This window comes from Cervus canadensis, chromosome 33, assembly GCF_019320065.1.
Source record: "Cervus canadensis isolate Bull #8, Minnesota chromosome 33, ASM1932006v1, whole genome shotgun sequence".
NCBI classification, from domain to species: Eukaryota; Metazoa; Chordata; class Mammalia; order Artiodactyla; family Cervidae; genus Cervus; species Cervus canadensis.
In genome coordinates, this window is record NC_057418.1 from 11,765,505 (window position 1) to 11,779,150 (window position 13,646).

The window sequence follows — 13,646 nt, forward strand, 5'->3', positions numbered from 1 at the left end:
GCTCTGCACACAGTCCAGAGGGTTGGCAGAGATGCCCCCCCATCAGTGGGCTGAACCCATCAAATTCAACCACGTGTTCCACTCTTCCACTCAGTCCAGCTTCCAGATGAGAATACAGCAGTGGGCAGGGCCCCGTCCTCGTGGAGTGTACGTTCCAGAGAGTGAGACAGTGCAGATACCAGTGGGGCCGTGGGATAGAGTGTGGCTGGGCGGGGTGCAGTGGCCGTCACGTGGGAGGTCAGATCAGGCCTCCCCAAGGAAGAGACATGAGACCTGAATGGTGAGAAGGTGCCATTCAGATGACAGCCTGGGGGCAGGGGGAGCCTTTTGAGCAGAGGGGACATGTCAAAGGAAGAGGCCACCTTGGGTATCCAGAACCAAGCTGCTCATACTGCTTGCTGGGCGGGGAGCACTGGGCTGGCAGGACACAGCCTCTCCATACAATGGGAACCGCGGACTGGTACAGGGCTTCTGTAAGCGCAGAGTTCTAGGATTAGCAGACTTGCAGAATCACTTAGCAACTGACTGAGCTTCAGTTGTGGAGGTGTGGTTACCAGAGTGAGGCCACTGCTGATGAGCACGTTTTAGGAGTCTGGTTCAGAGGCGAGATCACAGATGCAAAGTTGTCATCGATCACTTCTGGCACTTATTTGCAAGTGTGGCCAAAGCACGGGCCTGTCTTTTCTGAGATTTGGAGTCCTGGCAGGCAAGCACAGGGCGGTGGACCACTTGGATCTACCTTCCCAGAAGGACTGTTGCCCAACTGTGAGGGGTGTGATTAACTGATGTCGCCAGCTGTTACTTTCTTCAGGATCCACTGCAGATAAAGACACACTATTCTCCAAAATAAAGACACCTACTCTCAGGGAGTTATCTTCCCTACAAAGGAGCCAGGCAGTGAAAGTTGACAGCACACTTTTCTCTGGCATCTTTCAGCCAATGACTGAGCAAGGTTGAGGTACAAGGACCTAGGCATTTCTGTCTGACTCTGGACCCTTTGTATAAAGTCTTTGCTCTGGAGTTCCCTAGGGGGCTGGTGAAAAGTGAAGTGAAACTGTTAGTTGCTCAGTCGTGTCCGACTCCTTGCGACCCCAAGGACTGTAGCCCACCAGGCTCCTCTGTCCATGGAATTCTCCAGGCAAGAATACTGCAGTGATGGCAGTTCCCTTCTCCAGGGGGATCCGGACCCAGGGATCAGAGACGGTCAGATCTGTGTTGTAGTCTCCAAATCTCTTCTTCCCTTTCATTGGTACGGCGTCACTATACATCTTTTGTATTCCCAACCCTGTCTCAGCATTGAACTGGCACAGCTGGTATCAGAGTGGTCCCAAGATCATGGGCAGTAAGACAGCACTTTGGGGACTGGGTCACAAACTGCCTGTCTGGTCCCATCCCTGCGGACAGGCCATACATACACAGCTCCTGGCACGAGGCTGTCTAGTTATTAAGTTTAGATGGAATGGCATACTGATGGAAGGAATGCAGTGACTGGTGAATGATTCAGGTGTTTTAAAAATTGGGGTTGGGCTGGATAATGAGTATAAGTGCAGTGGGCTTGAATGGTCATTACTGAGTTGGATTGTTGTCCCACGATGATCCAATGTCCCAGGTAGATCAGGGAAAGTTAAGATTAATTAACATTTAAAGCTATGCATAAGGGCCAGAACCTTTTTGGTAGCTTGTTAAACAGTCCTCACCTCATGCTGAAGGCAAGCGCAGGATTGGATGGCAAAAGTAGTAACTGCCAACAGATGTTCAACCAAGCCTGATCTGTTGTGTCAAGGTCAGAATCAAACCTGGAACGTGAAATGGGGACATCTAGTGCGTGCCGCCCACAGCTTTGACTCCCTAAAGTTTCTGAACATTCTGAGCCTGTAGAAGAGGCCTACCCTCCCTCCATTAAGAGCTAGAACTACCATCTCTCCCTCCTCTCACCCTAACACAAGGAAAGACAAGATACAGGTCTTCCCCGCCCGCCCCCCCCCCCCTCCATAAGGCGGCAGGCAGCCCTAGGAGCTGTCCCTACCCATCTCCCAGCTACCAGGCATTTACCCAGGTTAAGTCACAGCATAACCTGGCAGAAGCCAAGCGGGGCCTGATGAAGAGATGGACAATGTGCCAAGGTTGCCACATGGCTAGCCAACATGTCCTGGCAGGGGCCAGGAGAATACCCTTGGGACCAGGCTTTAGAGGTGCTTAGTCAAAGATGCCAGGACACAAGACTGAAAAAGGGAACGTTTGACTTGGGGATATTGCTCAGAATACAGCACTGAAGGCCATGAATAAAACTAGTTTTAGGGCCGTGCCTAGTAGCCAGAAAAAAGTGATAGAAATGTTGAAATGCCTGCACTGCTGGGAGAGGTAACAAAGGAAGGAAAAGTCTCACGGAAGGGGTGTGCTGGAATGGGTATAGCACCTGTGGCAAGGAGGCCTGTCTGATTTTTGTCTTAGTCTATTTGGGCTGTTCTAACAGATCATCATAGACTTAGCTGCTTAAACAAAGAGAAAAGTATTTCTCATGGTTCTGAAGGCTGAGGATTCCAAGATCAAGGTTCTGGTTGAATCAGTGCCTGGTGAGGCCCACTTCCAGGCTTGTAAATAGCCATCTTCACCCCACCTTCTCACACAGTGGAGAGGGAGGGGGCTCCCTGGTCCCTTTCTCTTCTTGTAAGGACATTTCTAAGGACACTAGTCCCACTTGGGGACTCCACTCTCATGACCTCACCTAAACCTCATCATCTCCCAAAGGCCCATCTCCAAATATTAATACCATCACTTTGGGGGCCAGGGCTTCTACATCTGAATTTGTGGGGCAAGACAATTCAGTCCACAGAAACTGTGTTCTATCGGAGGGTTCAGAGGACCCACCATTTACCAAGGCCAGTGGTCACCTTGAGGGCCAGGGCTTCAGCATCTGAATGTGAGGGGGAGACAATTCAGTCCACAGAAACTGTGTTCCATGGGAGGGTTCAGAGGACCCATCATTTACCAAGGCCAGTGGTCACCTTGAGGGCCAGGGCTTCAACATCTGAATGTGAGGGGGAGACAATTCAGTTCACAGAAACTGTGTTCCATGGGAGGGTTCAGAGGACCCACCATTTACCAAGGCCAGTGGGCATGCACTGGTGCAGGAGACATGCACATCAGCAAGGACTCTGTGGAGACTCTCTCTGCAGTCCGGGCTGGAGAGGCGGGATGGGGCTTTCCTTGCTGAGAGCGATGTGGGTGATGATGCGAACTTGCAGAGGCCAGGTGGCAGTGTCCACCACAAAAGTCAGGATGCGTCAATTGTATTAAACACCAAGGTCAAAACGGCAGCCAAGGGGACCTGTCTCGTTAAGTCTTAGGAGATAGTTAATAGAACGTGACATCCTTAATGACAAAATACTTTGGCCACCTAATGTGAAGCGCTGACTCATTGGAAAAGACCCTTTGGCTGGGAAAGATTGAAGGCAGGAGGAGAAGGGGATAATAGAGGACAAGATGGTCGGATGGCATCACTGACTCAATGGACGTAAGTTTGAGCAAACTCTGAGAGACGGTGATGGACAGGGAAGCCTGGTGTGCTGCAGTCCATGGGGTTGCAGAGTCAGACGTGATTTAAGGACTGAACAACAAAGGATGAAACAGAGTAACCAATGAGAGTGATTATATATAATCAAAAGAGAGCAAGGATGGATATGCAGCGGGCTGAGATCATCTTCTCCCTCAGCTCCTCCCAAACCCCACAAAACTGTAATCCCTTGCCCAGTTTCCAGACCAAAACTCACTGGCTGAATAACTGGATCCTTAGGGGAAAGATCACTGCAATATTTCAGCAGGTGTATACACTAAAGATTCCCCTAGTGTTTTTCCAATAGGTCCTATGGTCATTTCCTCAGGTGACTGTACACTGGAGAAAGAAAAAAATACCAAGATGTGTCAGGATTCAAATTGACATTTGATACCTAGAAACTCCAAGTATCATCATAGTTCCCCTCCCATTTTAAAATGGGAGCATATGGACTCTGGAAAATAAATGGAGTTCTGTTCAAAGCTTTGCTTATAGTGGGTTCCCTGGGTCTGCAAACCCTCACTGGTTGTTTCTCCAACCCTCAAATATATAATTAAGATTGACATATTTGACAGGCAGGATAACCCCACACTGATTCATTGCGTCTTAGCTCATGTTCACCATAGCCAATCCCTCTTATCTTCCTCTGAGAACTGATACAGGTGACTGTATCAGTCACCTGCAAAGCAGGTGACACATGACTTACCCAGTGGGTCATGGAGGTAGACAGCCCAAGGCTGGTAAGGTGACTCTGGATGTTATCAATGGACCAGGCTCCTTTCCCCTCTGCTTTCCACACCATGTGGCTTCTTCCATCCTTGTTGTTGCCTCGAATGTTGCAAGAGTAGTTTCTCCTCCAGCCTCCCATCCATTCCAGGGATAAAAGAAGGAAGGGGATGGTACCTACACAAGAAAAGCAGCTTTCCTGGAAACTCACAGACTATTACCTATGTCTCATTGGCCAAAACTGTGCCATAGACAATGGCGGAGGAGGAGTGGAAGTGTTTTGGTTGGTCTGAACCAATTTCAGGTGTTCTGTTGGTAAAGGAGAACTCATGTGGTGGGGGAGGGGGTCCCAGCAGGGTTTTCCCAGTGTTCTTCCTTTTCTATCCACTCTGACACTAATGTTTTATAGCATAGTTCATTGTATGTCTTTTTCACCAAGTTTGATGTACCTTAATTATCTCTAATCCACATTTTTCTTAGAACTCCCTCATCTTTACCTAGCACACGATTAAGAATTTGATAAATGGTTTCTTTTTTTCATTGCTAAACAAATGACTATAGGTCACTAGTTCTGGTTCTGTAAATAAAGGCTGGCCTCTGTGCAAGGTAGTTTAGGGCAGCTCACTGCAAAAAAACAAAAAAAACAAAAAACAAAAAAACAAACCTATGTTACAGTAACTGAATACAGACCTCAAGAATCAGGGCCATGTTTTAGTCAAAAGACCCTTCTTCCCCACCTCAACAATATCCTAATATTTGTGAAAGTAAATTATCCTATTGTGCTCATTTCATGATGAAATCCCAGCAATATAAACAATTATACAAATTCAGTTAAGCACATTAATGCAGAACCAACAAGGCCAATCTTGTGTTTCTCCTGTCCTCCCGGGATGCTCACCCCAGAGCTGGATGTGGTGTTGGTGGATGGGAAATAAGATCAAGATAAAGAAATGCCTCCTTATCTTTCCTCAACATTGTGATTCCTCAAATATGCTCTCATCCCCACAGGAGAAGCAATGGCTACGATCAACACTCTTTAGAAACAGGAGGGCAGAAATCAGATGAAAGCTAAGGCTGCTTCCAACCAACAGACCAAATGGTCATTTGTTTCTCTCCCAGCTCTCAGAAAAACAAGGTGGAAATCGCTTAGCCCGGGTGGTGGTGGGGGGCTTTCAAGTCTGGGGTATAAGGAAGAGTTAACAAGTCTGCCTTCACTGAGTTTTTTTTTTTTTTTCACTGAGTTTTTAAATACAATGTTTTCATTAACAGTAGCCAGTCCCACAGAGGAAATCACGCAGCAAACCTGAAGATGTCTGTTCTGGGATGAGTCTAGATTCTTGTCTCCCTATATTTCATCCATGTTGTGCAAAGCTCTCGCATCTCTCCACGTCACATGACCTAAACTCTCAGTCAACACATAATTGGGATTTTATTCAAAAGTCCACAAGACATCACTTAAGAGTTGTTTTCCCCACTGTCCTTTTAGACGGCACCATCCACAGTGTCTGTGATGTTCTATCTCTTCTCTGTTGGGTCCTCACCTCCCATGGGCACCTTCTGGTCGTCACTGCTGTTCTGTTTCCAGCAAAGCACTCAGCAGGTCGGTACAAGAAGACCTAACTCATCATTCAAAAATGCACGTACAAACAACAAGAACAAAAAAGGTTCAATTATTTACTTTACAATTGTTTTATTCAAAGCGAATGAAAAAACCTAGTATATTTTTCCTTTACAAATGGGGATAAAAAAAGCTTTATCATTAGTTTTGAGGGCATGTATCTTACCTTCAACATAAATGATTTATATATTAAATTTGTTTTCTGATATCCAAGTACATTTTAATCTTTTTTAGGTAGGTCTGAGATTTCATATCCGAAAGCCAATGTCACTTTTCTGAAATTGAGGATAAAGGATTCTTGTGCCCATCGTAGAACACACTTGCTCCAAGTGGTTTTGCTCTTGGCCAAGTGTCAGGTTTTGATATCTGGTTGTGTGAAAAGATGTGTTTTGCTTTCTTCACAGAATAGGAGTCTTAATTCTTTAGATTTGTTTTTGTTTCAAAGATGCATCTAAAATGGGTTTGTCATATTTTAGTGTGTAAACCTTACAATGACTGAGCCTGTGCAGTCCAGCTTTTAGATGATATTGTCACACCAAAAAAGGTGATAATTGGCAACTGTGTTGTATTTAGGCCAATAATCTCAGTAACTCTCTTCTGAGGTCCTTCTGATGAAGAACACAAGACTCCGATTTTATTGAACCAACAAATAAAGAAGTCTATGTACACGACAGTTGGGAGGAAATGGTCACAAGAATATCACATAAAAATAAATACTTTACACACTTTTCTTCCACATCTAAAAGTGTTAAAATTCTAACCAGAGATTAGAAGGTAATTAGCCAAATTCAATTATTTATAAAAAATATAAAAACACACAAACCAAATGATGCAAAAAATCTTTTTAATCTAAAAACTCATTGCCCAGGGCTAATTAAGAGCCAGGCCCTGCCAATGTTTATCAGTTTATTTGACCAAAAAGAGCTAGTCAGCATCTTCTTCCAAGTAAGATAGTATATAATAGATTTTGATAACCCTTTCTAAGTGAGGACATGATACTGCAGGCAGTTCAAGGAAAAATAGCATTAACTTTTTCTTTGGTGTAACCAAAAGTTAGCAAATGTTGACATTTCAAGTGATAAGAAATTACCAAATGGAAGTTTAAACTCTGGTGTAAAAAAAAAAAAACAAAAAAAAAACAGTTGTAAAAGGAAAGGCTCCACCCACAGTTCTGTAGTGCAAGTTTTAAAGTTTAATTCTGAAAAATAATTTTATTGAATAAGCAGGAACCAAATTCCAGCAGTGTATCACTTACTCCCCTCCCCTGCTCTCATCTCCATTACCCTCTCTGCATGGGCCACTGCCATTTCTGTTCTCCAAGGAGGTCTCAGCTGCTACTCAGGGAGGCAAGGCGTTAAAAAATGACCCACATTTTCTTCCAACCAGGCTAGGAGTGGCGTCTCTGCGGCAGAGCAGCAAACCCTGAGTTACAGCATTGCCATGTCCACCTGTCTTTCGTTTTTACAGAAAAGGAAGTACCTGAACCAATTAGTCGCTTAGCCCTTTTCCAACTTTTGGGGGTAACCACAACCTGCTCTCCTGGAAAGCCCATACCCCCATGTGCTCAGAATCAGCAAACCTACCCCCTCTTTCCTAGAAGTAATGGTTCTCTCCCTGGAACTAATTTCCATTAACATGATACTTTTAAAGCAATTACCACCTAGCCCAGAGGCTCCATCACTCTACCTAGCTTAACAGCTCTCCCCTATTTCTGTACATGCTGGTGATGGTGGTAGTGGTGGTGATGTGTGTGTGTGTGTGTGTGTTTTTTAATGTAAAAAGTGTTCTGAATGCACACACACACGCACATCCCTCCACACACACCCAGCATTTAGGAAAAAAAAAAATCTTCCCCAGGAAGCACTTTCAGAAGTTAAGCTTCTACTTGCGTTTAAGCCACAGGGCAAGTGCCACGTGAGTCCTCAATAGCCCTTCCCCTCCGCGGCGAGGCTGGCGGTGCCCGGGCCCACAGCACAGATGCTGAGCGGCATCACGGGCCAAGGCAGGGCAGGGGACCTGTCGGGCTTCCGAGAGCCTGTGCTGCACATCTCCCCACATCACCTGGGAGTTTCTTGCCCCTAACTCTCATCCCCGGCGAGCCCGCCTCGCTGTTCGGAGGGGCCCCCGCCCTCTGCGCTGGGCAGCCCCACTGCCGGACCAGGAGCCTGGGCCCCCAGCGGGGCGGCGGGTCCCCCGGCACAGAGCAGGCTGCCCTCATCCACACCACCCCCCGCCAGTCCATCCAGCGAACATCCCCGCGCAGCACCCGGGGCCCGAAAAGCCGCGCTGTCTACGGGCTCCGTGGCTTCCCCTTCGCCCTCCGAGATGACGGTCATGGGGCTGCTCTGGATCCGGTTCCGCACGCTGTACCTGCTGCTGGCGGCGGAAGGCGGCGTTCGACTGCGCCCGTACCTGGGGCCGGAGAAGGACAGACTCCGAGGCATCAAGCCTTCGGTCTTGGCCCACTCCTCCTGCGCCCTCCTGTTCTTGTTCGGGGAGCAGCTTGACGGGCTCTCGGGCGTGTCTGGCGATGGCTCCGACCTTGATCTCTGGAATCTAGGATCTGTGTTCTTGAGCATCTCGGCTGCTGACATGCGGGCGCTGGTATCTGAGCGACTCCCCTTTTTCAGCAGCAGAGCTTTGAAGTTGTCACTGCTGGTGCTGCTCTTCCGGACGCTTCTCTGAATGGACCCCACTTGCTTCTGGGAGGCCAGGCTGGGGGCAGCACCTGTGGGTGTCACTGGTGGGGAGGGAGAATGGTTTCGGGAGTGATCATCATCTGAATCTTTACGGCCAAGGACTTTCCTCTTAGACCTGAGATTTAATAACATTAAGATGAAGGTTAACTCCCGGTGGACCACTGGATGTGGGCCACAACCACCCTGCTTCCCTTACTGATATTCAGGCCACCATCTATTATTTTCACTATGGAAAGTTCCAAACACCCAGGCAAAAAGAATAGTTCATTGTATTACTATGTGTGACCACGACCCAGTTATTATAATTATTAACTTATGGTCACTGTGATATCATTTCCACACTCACTGGATTATTTTGAAATAAATCTCAAACATCGTATTATCTTACTTTGGATAGGATCATTTCCAAAGCTTTTCATAACTGCCATTTCTTATTTAACTCTTCTACATGAGACTGATATTGGGGCTGACCTTCCTTTCATTCTCCTCTTCCATTTTTTGTTCGGTGCTGGCACCTGAATGGCCTGGTAGATAAGCCAAGTCCTAGAATATCCCACACACTGAGACAGGGCCCCCACCTCAGATTCTAGGACAACGCTAACTTTACATTCTCACTCATTCTAGAGTTTGACATAAAACCAGTTTTCTTTAGCTCTTACTGGACCATATGTCAACTCCTAGAAATCCAACTTTCCAGAAAACAAGAGTGAACCTTCCACACTCAATCCTGTTTCTTGACTGACATCCTCTGACTGATCCAGAGAATGTGAAGAATGGGGTAGACTGAAAGAGGAGGGGCCTTCAGGGAGAGTAAAATTGTCCTGGGGGTAGTTCTTATCCTCGGTCTCTAAGAACCTCCCTGCTCAATGTGTTTTCTGCTGAGAGTGAATTACAGAAAATAAAGCAGATGATCCAAGTGGCCCCTTGCTGGTGTCTTCCTAACAACCACTCAGTGTGGGATGAATCACTCAGCTAAGTGCAGGTTGGGCTTGCTCTAAGAAAACGATGTATTTTAAAAATATGTGGTTATACCTCTTCTTCTGCTATAAAATCCTAGAACATGCAACGGACAAAGGTTGAAAGGATACTATCTGAAATATACAGATTAAGAGTTGAAGCTGAGCAACTTTTAACTACGTAATCCTGGACCAGTAAGCCATCTATTTACAAGCTTTTCATACTTGTAAAATGTGGGTGATGATACCAGCCTCACAGGTTTGTGAGGATTCAGTGAGATAAAGGATCTCTGGAGAAAGACCTGGCTTTACCCACTGCGAAAGCTTCCTTGCTCTGTGACCTGGGGCCAGTTTCTGATCCTGTTTCCTATCTGGAAAAGGGGGAATAACAGTAGATAGCTTATAGCTTATCAGTCGCGATAAATGCAGTTACAGCCTTAACGTGTCAGGCATAGAGTAGGTGCCCAACAAACCTTTCAGTGTCATTTAGGGAAATGTAATCCTCCCTTCCTGCTACCAGCTCAGGCTTCAGTGATGCTTTTACAGGTCCCTCACAGCCAGGCATGGGAAGAATAGGCCTGTGATGGCTGCCCTGGGCTCAGTGTTTCCAGGATCCTCTCCATCCTTCTGGCCAAAAAGCAGCTACCAAAATGAAAGGTCAGAAGTGGTAAAAATCCAATTAAGAGGCTGAACGGGGTGACCAGAGCTGACATCATGCCAGCTCCTTTGGGATGACACTAACTGGCCTATGAAACTTAGGGTCCGTGGTTCTGTTCCACTGTCAACAAGAGCAATACTTTAGAGTAAGTTAGTGACCCACTGACAAAAGCCATGGAAACAATAACAGCTCAGAATTTCAGAGGTGGTTTGGTTTAGTCGCTCAGTCGTGTCCGACTCTTTGCGACCCCATGGACTATAGCCTGCCAGGCTCCTCTGTCCATGGGATTCTCCAGGCAAGAATACTGGAGTGGGTTGCCATTTCCTTCTCCAGGGATCTTCCCAACCTAGGAATCGAACCCGACTCTCCTGCATTGCAGGCAGAATCTTTACCAACTGAGCTATGTGGGAAGGTCCAGTCAGAAAAAGTAATCGATGTCCAGAGGGTGAAGTCACACAGCTTAATACAAAAAGTAGAATTTGACGGACTATCTTTCCACATAAAGCACATGACCTCACAATTTATTCTGGTTTCTTCCCAAAGACATCTCTGCTCATCTGATTCTTGCAGGTATTGGTTTTAGGATAATTTTTTTGTTGGGCTTTTAAATGGAGAGCGTGTTCTGAGATCCATATAATAAGCCATAGCTATGTTTGATTAAATCTAAATTAAAGGCCTTTTAAATGTAGATTCAGAATGAAGAGCAGATGGGAATTTATAAAAGTATTGTTGTTTCTTAAGAGCAACTGCCCCTGAAAATGAGAATTAAATCTAAACACAGTAATTCTCGGCATATTATGTATGCTATGTATGTATATATATACACACACACATACACACACACTGTGTGTGTATTTCTAAGGAAGATGGCTATTTAAAAAACAGTTAACACTGGCTTAAAAACTAATTACTTCAATAAATATAAAAACTTCACACTTCAAGTGGTGGTGTTCTACATTTTCCATCTGGCTTTAAATCTGAAGTGAATTAATTTGCATTACAAAATTTGAAAGCTGTGTTTCAATTTAGATATTCTTTATTTTAAATTATTAGCTTAGCTACTGAAGGATACAAGATAAAGCCCTAAAACTCAGACTTTCCATGGCTTCCTATTATGTGTGCTAATATATTATCTATCGATCTACTAAAAAGTAGCCTGCATCCTTGCCTTCACTGTGCAAACCACACCCTATTCGGTCTTTCTTCTATCATGTGTACATGGAACAATACAGACTGGCCAATTTCTGCATCTGCAGTAGATATAACTCCCTAGTAGGAGAAACCACAATTTTTTTCAGTGCCTTAAGAAGGTTGCCAAAATAAAATGTAGAAGAGATTTTTCACATATTTTTAGGAAAAGTATGTAGTAATTTAGTCACACAACAGTTGGGTTTGTCCCTGAGACTAAGTATTTAGTACACAGAGCAACCAGCAACACATCTTCTCAGTGGATGCTATTTTAAATATATATATGTCTGCATATTTGGCAATCGAGTGCATCCCATACCAAATGGAAGATGTCAGGCCTTGGAAGAATTTCCTAACAGTTAAATTCCAATTGGTTCCATTTAATTCAGAAAACAATCACAGGGAGCTTGTTAGCTGTCCAGCATGCTTCTGGTTAGAAACATTTGTGTTAATCTCTACAAATGTCATTGAAGTTGGTTTCAAAGGATGTGGCATTTTTCATTTCCCTGTTTGCAGGAATAATTTGATAACTAGCTACTTTTTAAAATTTCTAATGACAAGAGACCAGTTAGACAATATTACAGAGGCAGTGTTTAGGGTCTATCAGGACATTATACCAATACTGGAACCAAAAGTAAAGAACACAATTCTTGACAAACACTTTGATTCATCAGCTTGGTTGTTTGGCCCCCTACCCCCCTGCCCCGGGCCAAGTTAGATGTTTACACCCTGCAGGAGGAATCTCAGGTAGGGACCGCACATCCTATGCTTTCCATCTCATGTGATCACAGCCACTTCAGTTAGATTCCAAGAACTGGGAAAACACTCCTGACACAGGTTACTCACACAGAGAATCAAATGATTTTACAGATGTTTAGTTTCAGGAGGAAGAAAGGGGACCTTGGTTCAGGGAAATACAAGGCCTTGGCAGCAGAGGGGCATTCTTAAGAGTTATCTGAAAATATTGCGGTAAAGAATTCTAGGAGAAAGCAAAGGTTTTATACAGCATACAGTTTAAAGTACTTGCACAAATACAATCTTATCCATTTTTACAATGACACTGTTGTGAGAGAATTCAACTGCTTATAGCCAGAAAAATTAGGCAACAAATAAAACTGTATTGCTAAATCACTCCTTAAGGTGATCGCATGTAAAAAGTACAACAGTTAAGGCAGTTACTCTGAAAAATTTACTCCACATTGTTTAAAAACCCAGTAATTTCTTATGCCAGCAGATGGCACCAGCAGTATACAATAATAAATTTAAATTCCTTTTGCTCCTGCTTATAAAAGAGGTACTCTTTTATTGAAACATTTCAGTAGCCAAAGAAGTTAACTATAAAAACCTAGTTTTTCTGTAAAATGAAAATAATAAAAGCAATAAAACAAAACACTTAGGAAAGAAGTCCTGTAGAGCTAGTCTGGGCATGTTAAATCCACAGAACACAGCATCCCTCATCCTAGACTGGATCACTGGCTACTCTAACCCTACTCTTGTAAACATTCAGTCAAATATAGTGACACTGCATTTCTTGCTAGCAAGAGGAAGGCCAACCAAACATCATCACACTGACCCTCTGTCCTCCACATCATCATAAAAATCAGTGGAACAAAGTAAAACAGAAATTGGAGTTAAGGGAAGTAAAAATATAGAAACAAACTAAAAAATCAACAGTCAAGTTAATGAAGTCCAGTTAGGTGAGAGTAAGAACCTCAAGAAAGAAAAACACAGTGAGAACTGATTTGGAAAGGTCCCTCATAAAGTAGATTCAAAAACAGAGGAAGGAGTTCTTGGTACCTGTGAATAGCGGCAAAAAGGTCTTCTGTGGTCCGCGGTCTACTGGGGGTCATCACCTCATCACCCCCGTCGTCCTTAAGGAAATCACAGGTCTCGGAGGAAGAACTGGCTGTCTCAGCCTCCGGCACCCCAGCTATGGAGAAGCAAGCAGGCAGACACAAGATGCATGAGTGACTTGAATTTCAGTCTTTAGCCAAGCTCCCAAATATGCTTCTCTGCCATTCCTGACAACGTGAGAATCCCAGGGAGAGGCAGCAGGGTCTGTTTTCTGATATATCACAAAGATGGGGAAAGGACACAAGCGTGACAGTCAAAGCTCAGGCTTTTCTGTTCAAAGTCTAGATAAAACGGAACCTCTCTTAAATTTTGCTGTAACATTTATTTGCCGCTCTCTGTGTGTGGGGCGGGGGGGATTACTCAGTTATTTAATACTCAGTCTGCAGCCCACCAC

At 44.8% G+C, this 13,646-nt stretch overlaps 1 protein-coding gene across 5 annotated transcripts in view; it reads right to left on the minus strand.

The window, feature by feature from the left end:
• Nucleotides 1–5,952: 5,952 nt before the first annotated feature.
• Nucleotides 5,953–13,646, minus strand: part of NHSL1 (NHS like 1) — a 142,131-nt gene continuing 134,437 nt past the window's right edge. For all 5 annotated transcript variants that reach the window (XM_043457049.1, XM_043457050.1, XM_043457052.1 and 2 more), the window contains 2 exons: nucleotides 13,196–13,328; nucleotides 5,953–8,711 (listed from right to left, as the gene is read on the minus strand). In XM_043457049.1, the coding sequence (XP_043312984.1) occupies nucleotides 7,976–8,711; nucleotides 13,196–13,328 (869 nt within the window). In that variant the 3' untranslated portion in view covers nucleotides 5,953–7,975. The remainder of the gene's footprint in view (nucleotides 8,712–13,195; nucleotides 13,329–13,646) is intronic.